A 20,933-nucleotide genomic window follows, 5' to 3' on the forward strand; every position below is an offset into this window, starting at 1 on the left:
TTGCGCTATCTGTGTGACAGGCTCAGGAGTTCGGAATTTCGTCTTCGTCACTGTGAAGTCGATACTTAATTTCTTGCTTTCTTGTCGAGCCTTATACGGGCTGTGTTTTTGCTCCAGGAGATCTTATGGGATCCTGGCCGTTTTTGCTCCAGGAGATCCTACGGGATCTTGGCCGTTTTTACTCCGGGGAGATCTTGGAGATCCCGCCGGCCGTTTTTGCTCCAGGAGATCTTACGGGATCCTGGCCGTTTTTGCTCCGGGGAGATCTTGGAGATCCCGCCGGCCGTTTTTGCTCTAGGAGATCTTACGGGATCCTGGCCATTTTTGCTCCAGGAGATCTTACGGGATCCTGGTCTTGAATCCTGGAGATCTTGGGGATCCGGGTCTTCTACCTCCAGGAGGTCTCTATGTCTCAAGAAGGTCTTCTGATGCGAGATCTTGGGGATCCCGGTCTTCTACCTCCAGGAGGTCTCTATGTCTCAAGGAGGTCTTCTGATGCCAGGAGATCTTAGGGATCCTGGTCTTGAATCCGGGAGATCTTGGGGATCCCGGTCTTCTACCTCCAGAAGGTCTCTATGTCTCAAGGAGGTCTTCTGATGCCAGGAGATCTTGGAGATCCTGGTCTTGAATCCAGGAGATCTTGAGGATCCCGGTCTTCTACCTCCAGGAGGTCTCTATGACTCAAGGAGGTCTTCTGATGCCAGGAGATCTTGGGGATCCTGGTCTTGAATCCGGGAGATCTTGGGGATCCCGGTCTTCTACCTCCAGGAGGTCTCTATGTCTCAAGGAGGTCTTCTGATGCCAGGAGATCTTGGGGATCCTGGTCTTGAATCCAGGAGAGCTTGGGGATCCCGGTCTTCTACCTCCAGGAGGTCTCTATGTCTCAAGGAGGTCTTCTGATATCTGTTCTTTTCTTTTTCTGAGAGAGTTAATACTCACAATAATAGAGATAATCATTGCATTGTTATAAGATGGTGTTATTCCATTTATTCATGTTTTCATAGTACAAGAATTTCTTTTCACAAATATTCTAAGGAAAGTACCTCTTCTGCTTCACCAGCTCATTCAACCTTTTGTTCCTCCAACGATCATGTTGATGGTTCCACTGGACCCATCATTCACTGGCCCTGCTCCCATTCCCCTGAGTGTCTGCGCTGCTGGGTTCGGCTGAGGCCTTTGTCCTTCCAATTTCTTTATAAAGTTCTTGAGGTGTCCCCTCTTTATCAACCTCTCAATCTCAGCAATCAACTGGAAGCAGTTATTGGTGTCGTGGCCGTGTGTGCAATGATACTGACAGTATTTGTCAAGATTTCGCTGATTTGCTTCAGTTCTCAGGGGTCTGGGCTATTGTAGGAATTCCTTGTCTTGGACGGCCATGAGCACTTCGGCTCGGGAGGCGTTGAGTGGGGTCGGCTTCTCTTGAACCCAAGGGGGAAGTGTCTTCTATTCTGAGGCCCGAGGAGGGGGGAGTTTTTGGTCCCTTCTCTGCCATGGTTGTCTGTAGAGTTCAGGTTTCTCGCCGTGTTTCCTCTCGTGCCTCTCCGGCCTCCGTTCCTCCGGGGCTTTCCCCTTATCCATCACTCCTCTGGCAAATCTGCTTGTCACCAGGGCATCATCCTGCCTGATGTACTTCTCTGCCCTCTTCATCAGCTCGGCCAGTGAGGTAGGAGGCTTCCTGCTCAACGAGCCAAAGATCTCGGGCAAAGTCATCCCTTTCTGCATAGCCTCTACTGCTCTACCCTCATCCAGCTCGGGAATTTGCAAGGCCTCCGTATTGAAACGGGCAACATACTCCTTGAGCGATTCATCCCTTCTCTGCCTGACTGTTTCTAAATAACTCGTCTTTCTGTCTGCAGGCACCCCGGCGATGAACCGGCTAATGAAGCGAGTGGCCAAGTCTCCGAAGCTTCTGATGCTTTCGGTCTCAAGGCTGTTGAACCATGCCCGTGCTGGCCCCGAGAGCGTCGTCGGGAATACCTTGCACATCAAGGCATCTGACAAAGTCTGCAGCTCCATGAAAGTTTTGTAGTTCAAGACGTGCTCCCGGGGGTTTCCAGCTCCGTCGTACGCCGCCATAGGTGGCATCATAAATTTCTTCGGGACGGTCTCCTGCTGCACCCACTTTGAGAAGGGTGAAGAGTTAGGCAGGAGAGTTTGGCTGGGGTCCTTCGCCCCTAACTCAGCCAAAAGTTACTCTCTCATCTTCTGCAGCTTCTGGTCTATTCTCTCTTCTTCCTGCCTGGGCCTTTTCTCCGCGCGACCTTCCTCCTCCAATGTCTCGCTCCCCATTCTTCCGGTGGTTCCGGCCGAATAACTATCAACTTCATCATTCTCTATCAGCTCCCTCACCTTCCTTCCGTGAACTCGAGCTTTCGGCTCCTCCTCTTCTCCGGCTCTTCTCCCCCCGTCTCCGGTTTCTTGGCTGACAGCTAGGAGATGGTTGGAGGTAGGCTAAGGTGCGTTGGTCCGGGGCTCTTCCACCATCGGTAACACCTGTACTGGGGTGCTGAGGCCCCGTTGTTGCATTATCTGCCCCAGCCAGTGGGCGGTGTTTTGCAGCTGGAGGGCGATGGCTTGGAGGTCCTGGTTGGACAAGGCAGCGGCGGACACATTCCCCGTAGGGCTTGGCGAGGGGTTGAAAGGGATGGGTGGTTGATTGTTTGGAGTTGTAGGACTGAAAAAAGAGAACTGTTGTCCCTCCTAAGCGGAGCTCAGGTCATTAGGAGCGTTGAGATTGCTGTTTTCATTGTGGTTAACCATCGTGGATCTCAGTGGGTGTGTTTAGAGTGGAACTCCGGTGATGAAAAGATCTCCTTCGTTCCCACAGACGGTGCCAATTGATGATCTGAGATCCAGAAAATAGGGTTTTACAATGGGTTTGTAAACTTAGGAAAAAACTTGGACCTAGAGAAGAGTATTTCTCCTTTTATTTGTTTCCTTTTGTCCGCTAGTGACGTGTAACAGAATATATGTCATTGGGCCATCTGATCCTGTCACGTTGATATGGACGTACGAGGAAATCAGATCGCTGCCCCATACGTAACGGCCCCTGATTCTCCCGGACGCGCGTGCGGGTGGTCCCACATGAAGGATGGGTAGGTCTCCTTCCTGATTCCGGGCTGGACCGGAAGATATGATATGGGCTGAACCCAGAGAGGATTTATTCGTCGGGCCCAAAGAGCTAGGCCGGCCTGATTGAGGAGATTGATGGGAGTCCGGTCTCAAGACTGAGTGGACCGGACTTGATGCATGTATGAGGCTTGAGGGCCTCTAGATAATGGGCTGGTATCGTGGGCCTGGCCCCAGACCGGGGTGAAGAAATCCAGCGGTCATCAATGATTAATTTGTATTTAATTATTACGATTTTTTTATATAAATTTAGGTATTGAATAGGTTTTAATTTTAGTTCAAGTATTCAATAGGTTAATTTTAATTAGTATATATCCAATCTAAATACAAGATGGACAAAGGAGTACCCTATTAGTATGAAAAAAATGATGAAATTAACAAAAATATGTACCCTATAGTTCAATATTGTGTTAATATAGTACCTATGAAATGAGTTCTACTTTAATATAGAGTCTAGAAATTACTATTGTTTACTAATGACATGATAACTCAAGATATACAAAATCAAATCACCGATTACAAATTTTGAAATTAAAATGTATTATATTACTGAGATTATAATGTTTATTAACAGAATGTATTAATTTATTGTTTAATATGATTTATTTTGTTAGAAAAAATTAAAATAAATTCTTACAAAATCTGGTAAGATTTTAATTTTTTTAAAATAAAAATTGAATATTTTAATTAAAAAAATAATTAAATTGAATTTTTGGAAAAATTCTTGATTACATGTAGAAGGTACGTAAAATTTTACAAGAGTACAAAAAGGTATATTAAATAAGTGAGTGTTCATTAAAACCATTAATTTTTTGTTCGAAAATCTATATATATTAAAGACATGCTTTTAAACTATAAAGAAAAACTTCCAAAATAAGCCCATTACATAAAAAACTTAAGCTCAATTTATCTTAAAAACCCCTACCTTGCAAAGGAAAAAACTTGGGCTAGCTATCTATTTGTACAAGTAGTTGAAGAGGCTGGATAGATCATTGAAGATGTTAATTTTTGAAGAGGGTGTCACGATATTAATTAAATTAATTTATTTTATATAAATTTATATAAGTGATTGAATTACTTTATATATCAAAATAATTAGTTAATTTGATATTATAATCCAATCACATATATTTATCTTTATATTTTTATATTTTTTCGATATAAGATAAAAAGGTGGCACATTATATGTGCAAATTCCAAAACCAAAACCAAATCCTCCATAAACTTAGCTCGACCAACCCTTCCACAACCAATATTTATTATAATAAAAATTAAATTAAAAATAATACTATTAAATTAATATAATATATATATTATTATAATATAATAATTAAAAAATTAATAAAATAAAACATTCCTCTAATAACAATTTAATTACCATATGAGCGATTTTATTACACCACCATCTGAAGCAAGAGCTTCATTTCACAAGCACCGGCATCCTTTGCCAGCTACGATTTTCGAAAAAAAATCCATATTATTAAGCATCAATTTGATATTTTATTCATTTATTATTTTCCAGCCCACAGTTTCACAAGACTGATCTGGAGTCTAGACCCTTCTTTGGCAAAGGGCAATTACAAGTCACAACATCAATTATTTCTTGATAAGAAATTAAATATATTATCTTTGGACTCATCTAGTTCAAAGTTCTAATTCCAAAAATAAATAAATTTAAGAATTAAATATTAATTTTATACATATAATTTTTTTAAAATTATTTTACTTAATTTTTTAAAATTTATTAATTTAATTAAAAAATAAAAAAAATTGACTTTATAATTTTTAGATAATTTTTTTTAGAGAAAATATACTGAAATTATATTAATAAATTTTTATTTAATCTAATAATTAATATATATTTTTTTAATTTCTAAATATTTTCTTTTCTGATTCTTTCCTGTCTCTCCCTGCTTTTCTCTTTTTTTTTTTTATCTAAAAAGAAGAAACCTTTTAATAAACAGCAAAAAGCATCTAAACCCACAGAATCGAAAGATTCAACTATTCTCTCTCTCTAATGGAAGCCGATGTATCCATTCTCTTCCAAATCAAAACCCTAAAATAAAAATCTGATTCCCTTTTTCTTTATACTTCTTTTTAGGGTTAATCGAAAATGAAACTTGCTGTTGTTGTTGTGATTTTCTTCTTCTCTTTATCTACTTGCTGTGTGATGACCTCGGCTAGCGTGGTTTTGATTGGTGGCAACGTTACCTTGTCTTTCGATGACGTTGAAGCTAATTTCGGTGAGTTTTTCTTTATTTATCATATCAAAGTGATGGGGATGAAAGAAATTTGCTTTCTTGTTTTTTTTTTTTCTTAGAAGTATTGAGGGAACTGAGAAAATTGAGTAGTCTACGCAATTAAGCTTAATATATATAATTGTATAAGTTCACAATAGGGTACTTAAATACGTTTCCTAATTCTTACTTTAGTTTGTTATTGATAGTGTAATGGTTTCATGTTAAAGGGAAAACCAGCTAGTGTAAAGAAGTTAAATCCATTTCTTTTATTCTGTACATATATTTACTATGTATAAGATTAGTGTATGTTCTGATTCCTGATGTTGCTGATTATTTTCAGCTCCAGCAGTTAAGAGTTCCGGTGAATGTGGGGTATTCTATTTGGCAGAGCCCCTTGATGCGTGTTCAGATTTGACAAATAAAGTTGAAAAAGCTTCAAATATTTCTTCATCTTATGTTTTAATTATAAGAGGAGGGTGTAGCTTTGAGGATAAAGTTAGAAGAGCACAAAAGGCTGGGTTTGAGGCTGCAATTGTACATGACAATGAAGATGATGGCATCTTGGTTTCAAGTAATGTCTCTTTCCACACTTAAATAGTCTGATGCAAAGGACATGGAGTTCTTTTTTCGTTGGAATAGATTTTTTTTTTTTAATTAAATAGAAATATTAGTTACTTACGATTTAGTACGTATTGATGTAATTCCTTGGGATAGGGATAGTATGCGTTTTTGGTAGGGATGATTCGTTTGCTACCTGTATGGTGGATGTGCAAAATTTAGGAGGTGTTATCCTCATTTTACATCAACAACAGTTGATTGGTTCCTCTGTTATGGCATGCTTGCAGTTGTAGTAGCAGGTCTTAGGTTTATTGGAAGTATCATGCCTTTTGTGTCATACTATTCACTTTTTTTTTTGGCTTATTGGACATGAAAGGCCCAAACTTTACATTTAATCATAATTGTAGCAGAAACTTTCAATTTTAAATGATAATACCCTAACTTTTGAATTTGTTGCAATTGTAGTCCATTTTTAAAATTTTTTATTCAATTGGGTATAAAAGTTTAAAACTTTACATTTAATTACTTTTATAGCCAAAACTTTCAATTTTATATTGAACATTTTATATTTGTAGCAAATCTTTAAAATAATTTTGACCATTTTAAATTTAGTACATGAGTCATATTATGTGTTATTTATTTACTCTTTTTAAATATTAAGTAAATTTATATAAACAATCTCTTAGTTTTAATTATCCATATACCGTAAAGAAATACCTAACTCTTATTGTCTTAATTCCTAATTCAAAATCTAAAATTCTCATGTTGAATGAGTCCCTAAATCTGAGTAGTTTTAGATTAGGGATATGAGAGTTCAAATTAGTGATTAGGACAATAAAAGTTAGGTATTTTTTTTCGGTATATGGATAATTAGTTCTAAGAGATTGTTTACATAGATTACCTAATATTTAAAGAGGGTAAATAACTAACTCATGACATAATGCGCACTAATTTAAAAAATTATTTTAAGTGTTGGCTATGATAAAATGTTGGCGTAAAGAATTGAAAGTTTTGGTTATAATAGTAATAAAAATGTAAGTTCTAGAGTTTTATATTCAATTGGATAAATAATTTTAAAAATTGGGTACAATTGCAACAAATTCAAAATGGGGGTTTATCATCTAAAATTGAAAGTTTTGCCTATAATCATGATTAAACGTTAACTTTTGGCCTTTTATGTCCAATTGGCCCTTTTTTTGTGTGGTTGCTTCAGACGCGGTGGCTAAGACTAAGTTGAACTGCATTGGAGTTGCTGTTCAAACTGAAATAGTGAGAATTTCTTTTTTTCATTCTCAACCCATACATTGCAAACATTTAATAGAACAGTAATTTGTTATTGCATGCTTTCTTCATATTCTTTTGGTGTTTTCTAACTTAATTTTGTATTTTAGAAATCATCTGTATTATGCATGTTGATTGTTTTATGACTTCCCCACAAGTCCCAACTATTCAAAGAGCGGAGGAAACATGTTACTCTAATGATGTGTACTATGAGACAGGGGTTGAGTAGATTTATTTTTCTTCTTTAGATGAATGATGTATAGTATTGTTGTCGTCATGATTCTTAATGTGATGGAAATTTTGTACTGAGTGACTAAAGTAAAGGTGCAAGTTTGAGGTAAAAGAACATTCTGGTTATTTTTTTAAAAAGCTTTGTTTACGTGGGCCATTAATTTTGTTTATTTCTTTGAGTCTCTCTCTCTCTCTCTCTCTCTCTCTCTCTCTCTCTCTTATTTATAGACGACCGCAAATAATCTATCCTCTCTGTCAATCTCATTTATAATTTTTTTTAATTGCAGTGCAAATATTAACTTAGCATCCTGCAAAATTTGCAGTGGCAGGGAATTCATCTGGTATAGAAATACATGCTGTATTTATTTCTAAATATTCTGGTGAAAAACTCAAGAAGTATGCTGGGATGAGTTACGTGGAGCTTTGGTTAATCCCAAGCCTTGAAAATTCAGCATGGTCTATTATGGCAATCTCTTTCATTTCTCTGCTGGCCATGTCTGCGGTGCTGGCTACTTGTTTCTTTGTTCGTAGGCATCGTATAAGAAGAGAGCGGCCTCGTTCTTCTCGTGTCCGGGGGTTGCATGGGATGAGCAGTCGCTTGGTGAAAGCAATGCCAAGCCTAATATTCACAACTGTTCTGGAGGACAATTGTACTTCAATGACATGTGCCATATGCCTTGAAGACTATAGTGTTGGAGAGAAGCTCAGGATTCTGCCATGTCAACACAGTAAGTCTTCTATCCAGCCCCTTTCCTTCCCTTCTCCTTCTCACCCATGTAAAACAATGTTACATGCTTACATATCATGTTCAATATGTATGCTTTAATACAGCAGCATGCTGTTTATATATATATATATATATATATATATATTCCTATTTGCAATGAGAGCTTTAATTGATGGAGTACTGCCGTTGCAAGGTATTATATATTGGTGGCTTTTGCTATTTAGATCCGAATTTTGAATATGCTCCTGTAAGAATTCACAGGCCTGGGTTTTGGAGTACAAAAGCTGTCACCATTACAATAGTTTAGCTGGAGTGGCACACTTCGACTGATATCGCCTAACGCATTTCTGTTTGGTGGGCCACACTTATAAGCCCCTTTGTTTTTTTCTTGTCTGTTGATATGGGACTTGTTCCCAACATTTCCCACGGCGCCATATTATCCTTGAGGACTTGTAAGATTATTACTTAATATCTTATCTTAGTTAGCCATGGCTCTCCAATTCTAGCTGTGGCAAGCGTAAAGATGCCTCCTGTGATCTGTCCTAGTCCAGTTAGAGAAAGAGTGGGGTGGGGGTTAAGATCTATTGATGTTTGCCATCCCAATTAAAGCATTTAATGGAACAATTGAAGCTTGCTGGTGGAGGGTGTACCAGCCAGGTCATGTCAAACTATGTTACTTTGACTTGGATATGGGTGTCAAAAATGGGTGCATATCTCTAAGTTTGACTTATCAACTTTCTAAATAGAAAAACAGAGATATATATCTAAGTTTAGACACGGTGCTTGGACATGTTATGTTATATAAAGTAAATTAGAATAAAGAAAATATAAAGTTATATAGTAATAATAATAGTTTAAATCAAATACAACCGAATACATCATCCAAAATACAGCGAAATAATTATTTTTATATAAATAAATGCTCTTCATATTTAGAGAAAAAAATGCTTTATTAACTATGCATGAATATGTTACTTAAGTGTCCGAGTGCATAAATATGTGTACGAGTGTATGAGCTTTTTATATAATTCATTAGATAGAGTTTGAATAGTATTAAGAGTGCATAAGATAATAGGATTCTATTTAAGATAGGATATGAAATCCTATTTGGATAAGAAAACCTCTTGTAATGGATAATCCTATTTTGACTAGAACTCTTATCACTTTATTAGGAGAGGTATGGGGTGTCTGAACCATAATACCCAATTATTTTGTTAGACTGAGATATAATGTTGACCGAGTCAAGACCTTAGTTCGAACCACTTCCACTTGTATGGTTCAGGTGATTGAGACCTGAACTCGAATCTGCTGGTTCTAGCACTTCCATATTTTTATGGATTTACATCAGTGGGATTATTGATCAACAGCAGGCACAAATCAGAATTATATTGGAGGGTAGGCAAGCTAAATTTGATATATGTGTTTTTGTGTTTACTGTTTAAGTAGGATGAAGATGTATGCATTACCTTTGGGCTAGTAGCCTATTGGGACTCTAATGGCAATCTTACTGCAGGGGGTCAAGAGTTCAACCCTACCTGTCTTTTACAATTTTCCAAATACCCGAAAAAAAGATGTTTGTTGATATTGAGTTCAATGAAGCCAGTATGGCCGTGAAGGTGTGTTGAAACCTGATAGCTAAGAAATATCTAAGAATGATCATTTTCATAATCCATATGTTGAAATATTTATTAGCAAAGAAAGGTGAGGAGGGTGTTGTTTATAGTTAGTGGGATTGTGATTTTGGTGTAGCTACCAATTTTAATTGCTAATATGATGAAATAAATAGGATATGGAATATGTTTTATGTATAAATTGGTGTTGGCAGCTGCAAGCTAATGAGAATGTCATTTAGAAGGTGTATGGACTATGGAGAGCTCAAGCTCATATAAGAATGAGCTTGACAACCATTAGATTATATATTTTGCTTTTAGATTTGTTCGTTAATTATTTTTATATACATTTTAATTAATTGTATATAGTGACTCGATATAAATATTTAATCTAACGGCTGCTAAGTTTGTTCTCATATAAGGTCAAGCTTATATTAGAATTTTTTCTCTTAAAAAATGGATGTGCTCAAACTCAAAGATAGAATAAGGATACATTCATCAACACATGGATCTTATTATCAGAAAAAGAATCCATCAAAGATTTTGTTCATTTATGATATAGTACTTCTTATCTGCCATTATGTATGGGTGATTTATTCAAAAAGCCATCGAAGGTGTAGGCACTATACCAAAGTTTTGGTTGATTGTCATATGACAGAGCTCCTTCGTTGGATGAAAGAAGAAAGTTTATGTTGCTCATCTTAAGTAGCTTGCAATTAAGGATTTGCATTAAGTTTGAAGATCTCAACCTATATTGGAAAAGATGGTTGTAGCTTGTTTAGGGGCTTTATCATATTTCAGAAGAGTAGCATCTTGTTTATTATATTCCATTTATTTACATTTAACAATGATTCATTTCCTCACCGTAAAATAGACCCACTAACCAAACCTAATTATGAACAAATGACATGGTGAAAGCAAGGAAAAGAGAATTGAGACAACTAAAGTGACAATATTACTTCGAAAGAACTTTCTCAGAGAAAATAGGAAGGTTCTAGGAATAGTCTCCCATCTAGCTCAAGCTAGCCAAAGTAATAAAGCTTTACTGATAAGAAAGAAAAAATAATCCCTACACCTACTATGGCTTATACTTTATTTATGAATACCCTAATCTTGATCAGCAATCATTCCTTAGTGATTGTTTTCGGGAATTACGCTAACCGTATAATCTCCATTTTTGTCTTTATTCCCAGCTGTCCCGATTCTTCTGTCTTCTCAAATTGATTATGTCTTTTCAAATTGATTACCTGTAATTATCTTCCTTTGCCTATAGTAGACCCTCAGAGGTTTCGGGCCTTGGCCCAAGCTTGTTGACCCATTGCTAACATTGCCTCCTTCCTGATTAAGAGCCTTTTCCACAAGGCTAAAATAAGGAAATTGATTGATAAAATCCGTGTAGTCCATCCATGTAGCCTCATCCTCTGGTTTTCCTTCTCACCTAATTAATAGCTTGCTGCCTGCAGGATGGTTCCAGGTCATCACCCTTTCTAAGATTTGCTCAGTCTCAAATCCTTTCTCTTCTACTCTAGCCTTTTAGATAATGCTGAGATAGTCAAATACTATGCTACTACCTTTTTCAGCTGTGATACATGGAACATAGGGCAGATCCTTGCTTCTTATAATTTAAGACGATAAGTAACCTTTTGAAATGGTCCGTAATAGCGGGCTGCCAACTTGGCATGAATTGTAGGATTAAGAGAAGCTTGGTTGTGAGGTTGTATTTTTAGAAACACTGGGTTTCCCACTCCCACTTGAAATTCTACATCCCTTCAATGTTTGTTGGCTGCTTTAGTCATGCTTTGTTAGGCTCTCTTTAAATTATAGGATAGTTGTCTTAACAATTCATCTCGAGTGATCAACTCCTGAGCTACAACATCTGCCTTTGTTTCCCCCGGGAAAGAATTGGTGCAGTGTTGGAGAGGGTCTACCATACACTGCCTCGAAGGGAGACATTTCCACAGCTGTGTGGTGGCTTGAATTGTACCAAGACTCTGCCCAACAAAGCCACTTTTCCCATTGTTGAGGCTGCTCTGATGTGAAGCATCTTAAATAAGTTTGAGCCCTCTGTTTAAGGCCTCTGTCTAACCATCGGTTTTTGGATGATATGTTGAACTCATCTTCAATTGTGTTCCCTGAAGTTGGAATAACTAACTCTGACCAAAAAGAGCTCATGAGAATTGGATCTCTGTCGCGGACAAACCCCAGTCAACCCATTGAGAATAACTCAATATCTGTGACTCACATTCTTCATCCTTCCTTGATAATGTATCCACTGCCGAATTTCTCTTGCCCACCTTGTACAAAATTTTAAAATCATACCCAAGCAACTTAGCTCCCTAAGCTTGTTGAGTCGGAGTGTGAATCTATTGATCCAACAGATGACACAAACTACTCTTGATCTGTGTGTACAACAAATTTACGACCCAAAAGATATGGCCTCCAATGTCGAATAGCCAACACCAAAGCCATCATTTTCTTCTCATAGGACCTGTTCACATTTTTAGGGGAGAAGCCTTTACTAAAGTATGCTATTGGCCGGTGATCCTGCATCAAGACTGCCCCCATCCTGTTCCAGATGCATCATATTCAATAATGAATGCTTTAGAAAAATTCGGAGTTGCTAAAACCGGTGATGAAACCAAAGCTTTCTTAAGATTGTCAAAGGCCTGTTTGAGCTGAATCTGACCATTGAAAAGGCATGTGATTTTCTTTTTTTAGGAGTTGAGTCAATGGTTGGGCAATAGATCCATACCCTTAATAAACATCGGTAATAACCCGTCAATCTAAGAGACCCCCTTACTGCTTTAAGATTCCTTGGAATTGGCCACTTCAAATACTCAATTATGGTCTTGCCAATTGAACTCTTCTTCTAGTTTACCCGAAACTGCTCTTTTAACAACAACTGCAAGGTTATTCGTAGATGTTTCAAATGATCAACTGAAGTTTTGCTGAAAATTAATATATCATCGAAGACCATCAAAATGAATTTCTGTGGATAAGGTCGAAATGTGGCTGGAGCTTTATTGTGGTCTAAAATGTGGCTGGAGCTTTAGTAAGGCTAGACGACATCACCACAAATTCGTAATGATCCAAGTGGGTGCGAAATGCAGTCTTGGAAATTTTTGATTCTTACTCTGATTTGTTGATAACTCGATTTTAAATTCAATTTTGAGAAATATTTGGTGCCAAAATATCTGGCGAAATACAGTTCAGATATTATCATAATCAAAAATTTGTGTGGCACAGTCACCTTGTTGAAGGCCTTATAATTGATATAAAATTTTCGTCCCATCCTTCTTCCTCACCAACAATATTGGGCTCGAAAAGGGGTTGCAGCTCGGCCAAATGATTATTGCTGCTAACATTTTTGCTACTAGCTTCTCTACTTCATCTTTTTGGAAATGTCCATAACGATACGGCTGGACATTAACTGCAGACTACTGCAGTGGCACCTATTAAAGGAATTTCATGATCAGTTACCTTGCTTGGAGGAAGGCTGGTTGACTCATAGAACAACTCCTTGGAGGGATTTAATATCTGGTTCAATTCATGTTGCTGAGGTGAGTAATTTCTGCCTCCATTGATCAGGAAGACTGATTCCCATTCATCTCCTACAACAACATTGAGAATTCCACATCCTGAGCAACAGAAACTAACGCCTCAGTAAGGGTAGGATTCCCTGTCCCGAAATGTCATGTGTTTGGTTGTCTAGTTAATTTGCATGCTCCCCAAAGTTTCCAACAAGTCATACCCAAAATTATATCGACATTTCCAATAGGAAAAACAAAGAAATATGCTGACATTTCAATTTGACTTAGATCCATGCGAATATTACGACATATTCCTGAGGATTCAACTCAGTGCCCATCACCCAATTTTACCCCAAATGCGGGAGTGATTTCTACGACAATCTCTAGTTGAGATACCAATTTATTTGAAATAAAGTTGTGGGAAGCGCCACCGTTGATCATGATAGTTAGAGGTTGTTGTTGTACCCAAGCCTTCAATTTCATCGTCTTTGGTGAAGAAATACTCTCGACAGAATAAAATGGCAGCTCAATATTAGAAAAATGAGCTTCATCGGTTATGGTTACCTTGGGGGCTTCGGTTGCCACTTCCTTGAATTATTCTTTTGCATCAGTTGAAGTTTCTTCATCCTCACCGACAATAATGGCACGAAGTGACTTGCTCGGGTATTCATGCATTGGGTGAAAGGGTTGCTTGTACTTATAAAAGAAACCCTTTGCCCTCAAATCAAGAAATTCTTGATGGATGTAGTGTCTTGACCCCCCATTACGCACCAGAGTGCATGTAGAGGAAGTAGCAGTCAAGGTGTTTTTGGCAAGGTTAAAAGAGGTTTGTCAGTCGATTTGGGAGGAGAAGGTTCAATGTATTAGACTTATAGGGCTGAGATATAGCATTGGGTAGTAAGGGTAAACTCTTCAAAGGTTTTGGGCTTTCACCTGAGACACCAAAGCAACAAATTCATCAATAAATTGATCCACCGTAGATTGCTGCTGCAAGGTGGCCAATCTCAAACTCATTTGTGCGCATATCTCCCCATAACGATGGATAAGCTCTTGAGTAAGCTGATTCCAAGAGAGGGTTAGAATCCTTTGCTTAATCTAGCAGATCGGATGCAAAGCTGGTCTTTCCATGCATATTAACGCCAATCGGACCTTTTGTATCTTCACATATATTATTGATAGCGAAGTACTGCTCCGCTCGTGCCAACCATGCAACAATATCCGTGCCATCAAAATTTGGTAACTCGACTCTTTTAATAGCCATAGTTGCATCGTCCATATGCAGAGGACGAACAGTTGAGTGAGTACCTTCTATAGGAGATTTGGTTGATGCTTTAGCGTCAATAGGGGTTTACCACGAACTAAGGTTGTAAGTAAGGTCTCAAGACGAGCAAAACGTTGTTCTTGCTCTGTTTGATTTGATTGCAGCCTCTGGTCTTGTTCCAGTTTCAAGGAAGCAATGACCACTTCTATACTTGACATGCTCCTCTCCATCTGATCGATTCGAGCTTCAACTCCTGTGTCCATTCGTGTTTTGGTCATATGGAGACACCACCAGCATGTCAGACCAAATTGATAGAGTAAGAAGCAAGGAAAAGATAATTGAGACAATGAAATTGGTAATATTACTTCGAAAGAACTTTCTCAGAGAATACAGAAAGGTTCCAGGAATAATCTCCCGTCTAGCTCAAGCTAGCCAAAGTAATAAAGCTTTATTGATAAGAAAGAAAAGATAATCCCTACTCCTACTATAGCTGATACTTTATTTATGAATGCCCAGATCCTGATCTGCAACCATTCCTCAGTGATTGTTTCCGAGAATTCCGCTAACTGTTGATTTCCTGTAATTCTCTTCCTTTGCCTATAGTAGACCCTCAAAGGTTTCGGACCTTGGCCCATTGCTAACACATGGTGTTGTATCTTCTTCTTATAACTTGGTTAAAACTTGATTGGGGTGAGATCACTATTGATTATATACTAAAATACTCGTTTCCGTAAGTTAACTGTTAGAATAATCCCTCAGTTTTCATATAGAGGAATCACATTATGTTCAAATGTTTTGTTTACTGACATGCTAATATTGTCACTTGCTATCACATATAGATAGCAGATCAACACTTAAATTTCTATCACTTGTCTACTCTGATAAATGAAGGAAGCTTTTTAGAAGGCATGGTATAACAGTGAAACCATGTAGGCATGGGGGCAGTCCAATTCCTGCCTGGAACTTGACCAGACTGGAGGGTTTCCCTTGGTTCCAGTCCCATTATCAGTTCAAGTTGATCAAGTCCGACGGTCAACTTTTAATTTTTTTTTATTTTTTTTTTAAAGTGAAACTTCCAGGTTTGGACCTGGAACCAGATCAAACCATTCAAGATCATTTGGTTAAGATGTTTCTGGTCAAATCTGGGTTTGATCAGGCTGGTTCTGATCCAAACCCAGACTGCCCTCATGCCTTTGCAGCTTGAAATTATCATGCCTGTGAACACTTATCTAAGCCTTCGTGGACTTGCACAAAAGTCAGGGTGCCACCTTGTCATGAGAAAAAAGAAAAATTTTTCTGTTTGAAACTATCAATATTGTTGGTCAAGATCATTGCTAGCACTTGGAACGCAGAGTACCTGCAGTAATGTTCCAGGTCTCACCAAATTTTTCTTCAAATAGAAGTGAATATGAAAGATCTTAAAGCTAAAAACCATTGGTCCTGAATTTTGCTTTTGGAACAAGGAAGCATGACTGGTTGGCCAAACTGTGAATATAAACTTTGCAATGTTATTTCTTAAATTTGATAAAATTTTAACTTGTTCTATGTTAATAAGAATTTAAGTGTCAGATTGGTATTGATGAGTCATTCGCGGCGGTAGTCATTATAAAACTTGCTCTGCTGCCTTGCATGGGAAGTTAAAACATCACGCATGCGTCCTTGTAGAAGTTGTGTAGAAATGCCTTGTATGTGGATTCTTGCTATAATTGTGAATTGATATGTTGCCTTCGTACTTAACGAAGTGTTTGGAGAAACATATCCATCTTCTTTATATAAATGTATGCTTAGTATCTGAACTATATTTTATTGGAACTTGCACAGAATTCCATGCTATTTGTGTAGACTCCTGGCTTACCACGTGGAGAACTTTTTGCCCTGTATGCAAGCGTGATGCAAGAACAAGGAATGGTGATCCGCCAGCCTCAGAATGTACACCATTACTTTCATCCAGCCCAGCCTCTGTGGCTTCTTCTTCGTTGTTGTCATCCTTCAGATCTGCATCATCATTGGCCATACAAATTGCCCCTACATCATTGCAGTCTTCATCAGTTTCTCATATTCCATCTCTTTCGAGCACTCCATATGTCCAGCAGTCTCTTTTGTCATGCCATCGATCGCCTTCTCTAAGTGTAAGTCGCAGCTCAGCAGATCTTAGGCACGTGTCTTCACAAAGATCCATTGCTTCTCATTTAGTTTCATTCCACTCATTCGGTTACCCGTCAATATCTCCTCTCAACTCAAGATACATGTCTCCATATATTCCTAGCCCAAGCAATGCCTCACCTAGTTTTATAAGTTCTTCAAATCATCAACCTCACCCACTTCATTGTAGCGAGTCTGCTGCAAGTTTCTCCCCATTTGCCTCTGCACAGTCGCTCCCTGAATGTTAGTATGAGATTTCATTATATGGTTGGGAGCTTTTGGTATGTGACCAGCTAAATCAATGGGCATTGCATCCTTCAAACCTCGAGATGCCTCGAGAAGTCTCAAGATGTCTTGGGGTATTAGTTTGCGACTGGCTTTATCGGATACGTTGGCTGATTCGTTGTGAGTTGTACAGTGTATCATATAGGATACGTTGGCTGATTCGTTGTGAGTTGTACAGTGTATCATACCGTTTTGCGGCAATATTAATTTCCAAGTGAGAACTACAGTTGAGGTTTCAGAAAATTTTATAGTGTTATGAGTGTGTTGTATCAAGCTATATGGAAAATAATGTTTGACTAGTTTGGATTGGTTGATGATAGTTTAACCCCCCCTTTTCTTGTACTCGGTTGACCAATATCAGATCGATGGCACAAATACATAAATTTTAGTGTGCTATTTTTTAATATTTAATATACTTAATTAATAGAAAATATTTTTTTGATAAAAGAAAAAATCAAGTCATTTGGAAGAAAATAGACTAATTGTTTTAATAGCATGACAGTTCAAAATTCTAATATTTTAACTAAGTCAAAATATTAATATCATCTCAAAAATTATTGTCCACGAGGACCGAGGTCGGCACCCAAAAGCTAGCAATTGTCCCAACAATATGGGCAATAGCTTAGCAAAACCAACGATTTCAGCGGCCTACGCTACACGATTGCAACTGGGAGACATTGTGTTGTCTCTAGTACTAAAGCAAGCCATTGTTGACAATTTATAACCGATAAGCTATTTTAATCTTGGGGTCATTTCAAGCAGTTAACTAAAATAAGCACAAGCTGGTGTCCCTAGATGGTTTGATCATCATTACTGAAGAAAAGCAGAGAAAATCAAGATGAAGCTGCCATGGCAACGATGCATTATGCCACGGATTTAATGCAAGACAAACATAGAGTAAGGAATAATTATTCTACTCAATCAAATGCTGTGAAAGCAAATTTGATCCAACCAGATAATATATATATATATATTTTTATTATATAATGCTTTAGTCTTTGCTCAAGTGACTATAATTGTTAATATTGCTAAGTGGGTAGTAAACATGACTTTCTACTACAGTCCAATTAGAATTTGGCGAGTCCCAATTTCGATAAAAGCCGAGCACGCCCTAAAACAATCAGGGGATAAATGCAAATTTTTAGCGACATAGTCAATTCCACTAATTTTTGTCAAATAATGCAAATTTTTGGCAATGATGCTCAGGCTCAACTAATTTTTATCAAGTTCATAAATGAGTATGCTATGGATAAGGTATATGGGTTAACTGACTCAATATTTATTAGCTGAATATCCATTATTAATGAGTCTTCTGCCTATCAAAAAATGTCTCCATCCAATCTAATAAAAAATAATGCACGGGAGTTAGAACGATCAAGATATATATACCTCGAATCAACTATAATCGGAGAGATTGAATTTCCTTTAGAACCAACTCTAATTGGAGAGATTGAATTTCCTTTGAGAATTCATATTTTCATTGCTCTAATAACCTTAATCTACAGGAATTGACACATTCAGCTATATTAACTTTTCAATCATTAATTTCGATTTATTAATTTTTTTATAAAATTGAATTTTGATCCAAATGTATTTCCTAATAAATTTAACGGATCTCAATTCATCACCAACGCTAATATTGTTGAGGAAAATGGGTTAAGCCCATCTCACAAGATTGCAATGATAAAGAATAATTTATTTATTAGCAAAGATTAATATACTAATTATAACACAATAATTAAAATTGACTTAAATAATTTGTTTTTCGTTTAATTTAAAATTATTAAATCAAATTATTCAGTAGATATACAATCTTGCATAAACTGTGTGAGTGTTAACAGTTTGAAGTTTTTGCTATTTTTTTCTAGTTATATTACTGATTCTGTTGATGTTTAGTATGATAGGTTAACATAAAGATTTTTCTGGTTTTTGTATTGAGTAAAAAATGTGGATTTTCTCTTGAAATATGTTTTTCCATACACAAAGCATTTTTCCTCATTTGGATGATTCATTTTGAAAAAAAAAAAATACATATATGCTCTTATAAAATCATATAAGATTTTTACTTCTTTTAAAATAAAAATTATTTAAATTAAAAAAAATTAAATTTCAAAATTATTAAAAAAAATTATTTAAATTAAATTTTTATCTTTAATTCCAAGGATTTAAAAATTTATACAAAAGTATCCTTAAATCTTTTGAAAGTATATTCCGCTTTCTAAAGTTCTCTAGAATTGTTTTTGAAAATTATTTCGCTTTCTTCAATCGATTTTTTTTTTCTAATTATACTTTTATTTTGAATAAAAAAATTAATTTTTTAACTTAAAAAAATAAAATTTTATAAGTATTCTTTATAATTTTTTTTATTATTTCTGCTTTAATTATTAAATACATACTTTTAATTTTAATTAGCATCAAAAATTATAATAATTATTTACTGATAATATGATTTCATTTTCTTTTAACCAATAATCTTAAGTCTAAGCTCGGATATTTTAGAACTTGATTGGAAACACTTTAGAGTTTGCATGCCAATATGAATCCAAATTGATGAAGGCAATGGATTTTTGTAAACATATGGATTAAAAAAATATAAATAATTATTTTATGATTTTTTTTATCATCTCTTTTTTATCAAATAAATAAAACACATAAAATATATTAAATGAATGCTAATAATTCATAATTTTTGTAATCTTTTTATAGATATTTATTAATATTAATTGTAGTTTATTAAATATTATTATTGATTGTAATTACTAATAATATAAGCTACAATATATTATAAAAAACAATTTAAAACTTTTTATCTAATTAAAAATTATTTAAATCTATTTTAAAAAATAAAATAATATATTATAAAATAAATGTGTATAATTTCAAATGAGATCCCAAAAAGAATGAAAATAGAAATTAAGATAGAATAAAAAATGAAATCAGATCTCACAACTTGATAAAAATTTCAATTAAATTAATTTTCAACTGAAAAATAGTACTTAACTACTAAGTGCTATAGCAAAAATGCAAACGAAATTTAAAAAAAAAAAAAGAATTCAACTCAACTTAAGATACTAAAGAAATCTTAGAGAGGAGAGAAAAAAAAAAAAAAAAAAAGAGATGTGTGCTGAAAAAAAAGATCATTTCCTACTTATAAAATAGTTCTTATATAAGGTTTTTTTTTTTTTTTTTTTTTTTTCAACTAAGAGATTAGATGAAATATTTAAATTTTAAAAAGAAAAAAATAAATCAACAAAATATATTATAGTTATTCTAATACTTAATCTGATCATATTTGCAGTTATCTGAAATAATTTAAATTATATACCGTTATCAAAATTGAAACTCTATTGTTTTCCTATCGAGTTGATAGCTCTAAGACAAAATCTGTTGACTCTTTTTAACACTTTCAGCTCCAAACTTATTTAAAATTAACATTTAAGTAAAAATTTATTTTTTATCGTAAAAAATATAATAAAATTATAGAAATTAATATGAAAAAAATAGTAAGTTATCAGCAAATTTAAGTTTTGTAAAGAAAAAATTGGAGTTTACTGCAACTAAATAAGTAGTATTGAAGAATTATTTAAGTTATTGAAATAAGACCTGGTCAAATATCTCTGTTAGAATTTATTTTTCTATTTCAGTTTTGTTAGTTGTTTGTGGTTTTATGCCGTTAGTGGTTTGTTTTTAAGAATTTATTAATGATGTAAACATGCTCCGTTATATTGCTTAATTTCTGATGCATTAATTAAATTTTGTGTATATAAATTTAGTTCAATAAAAATATGACTTTTCAGTATAGATTTATTTTTACTGTTTTTACATTTTATTTCTATTTTTTTTATTCTCAAGTACAAATTAAAATTTGAGATTTCTAACACAATTCTTAAATTAATGTAAAACATTTTAACAACCTTTATTTTCCATTATAATTATCTA

The 20,933-nt window shown here is 35.5% G+C and overlaps 1 protein-coding gene across 1 annotated transcript; it reads left to right on the forward strand.

Moving 5' to 3' along the window:
* The first annotated feature begins 5,068 nt into the window (after positions 1-5,068).
* LOC110609402 (receptor homology region, transmembrane domain- and RING domain-containing protein 2) lies at positions 5,069-17,336 on the forward strand. Its single transcript, XM_021748956.2, has 4 exons — positions 5,069-5,372; positions 5,710-5,940; positions 7,763-8,167; positions 16,389-17,336. The coding sequence occupies exons 1-4, from the start codon at positions 5,243-5,245 to the stop codon at positions 16,955-16,957; spliced, it is 1,335 nt and encodes a 444-aa protein (XP_021604648.1). The 5' UTR covers positions 5,069-5,242; the 3' UTR covers positions 16,958-17,336.
* The last annotated feature ends 3,597 nt before the right edge of the window (positions 17,337-20,933 follow it).

Source organism: Manihot esculenta, chromosome 2 (genome assembly GCF_001659605.2).
Source record: "Manihot esculenta cultivar AM560-2 chromosome 2, M.esculenta_v8, whole genome shotgun sequence".
Taxonomy (NCBI): Eukaryota; Viridiplantae; Streptophyta; class Magnoliopsida; order Malpighiales; family Euphorbiaceae; genus Manihot; species Manihot esculenta.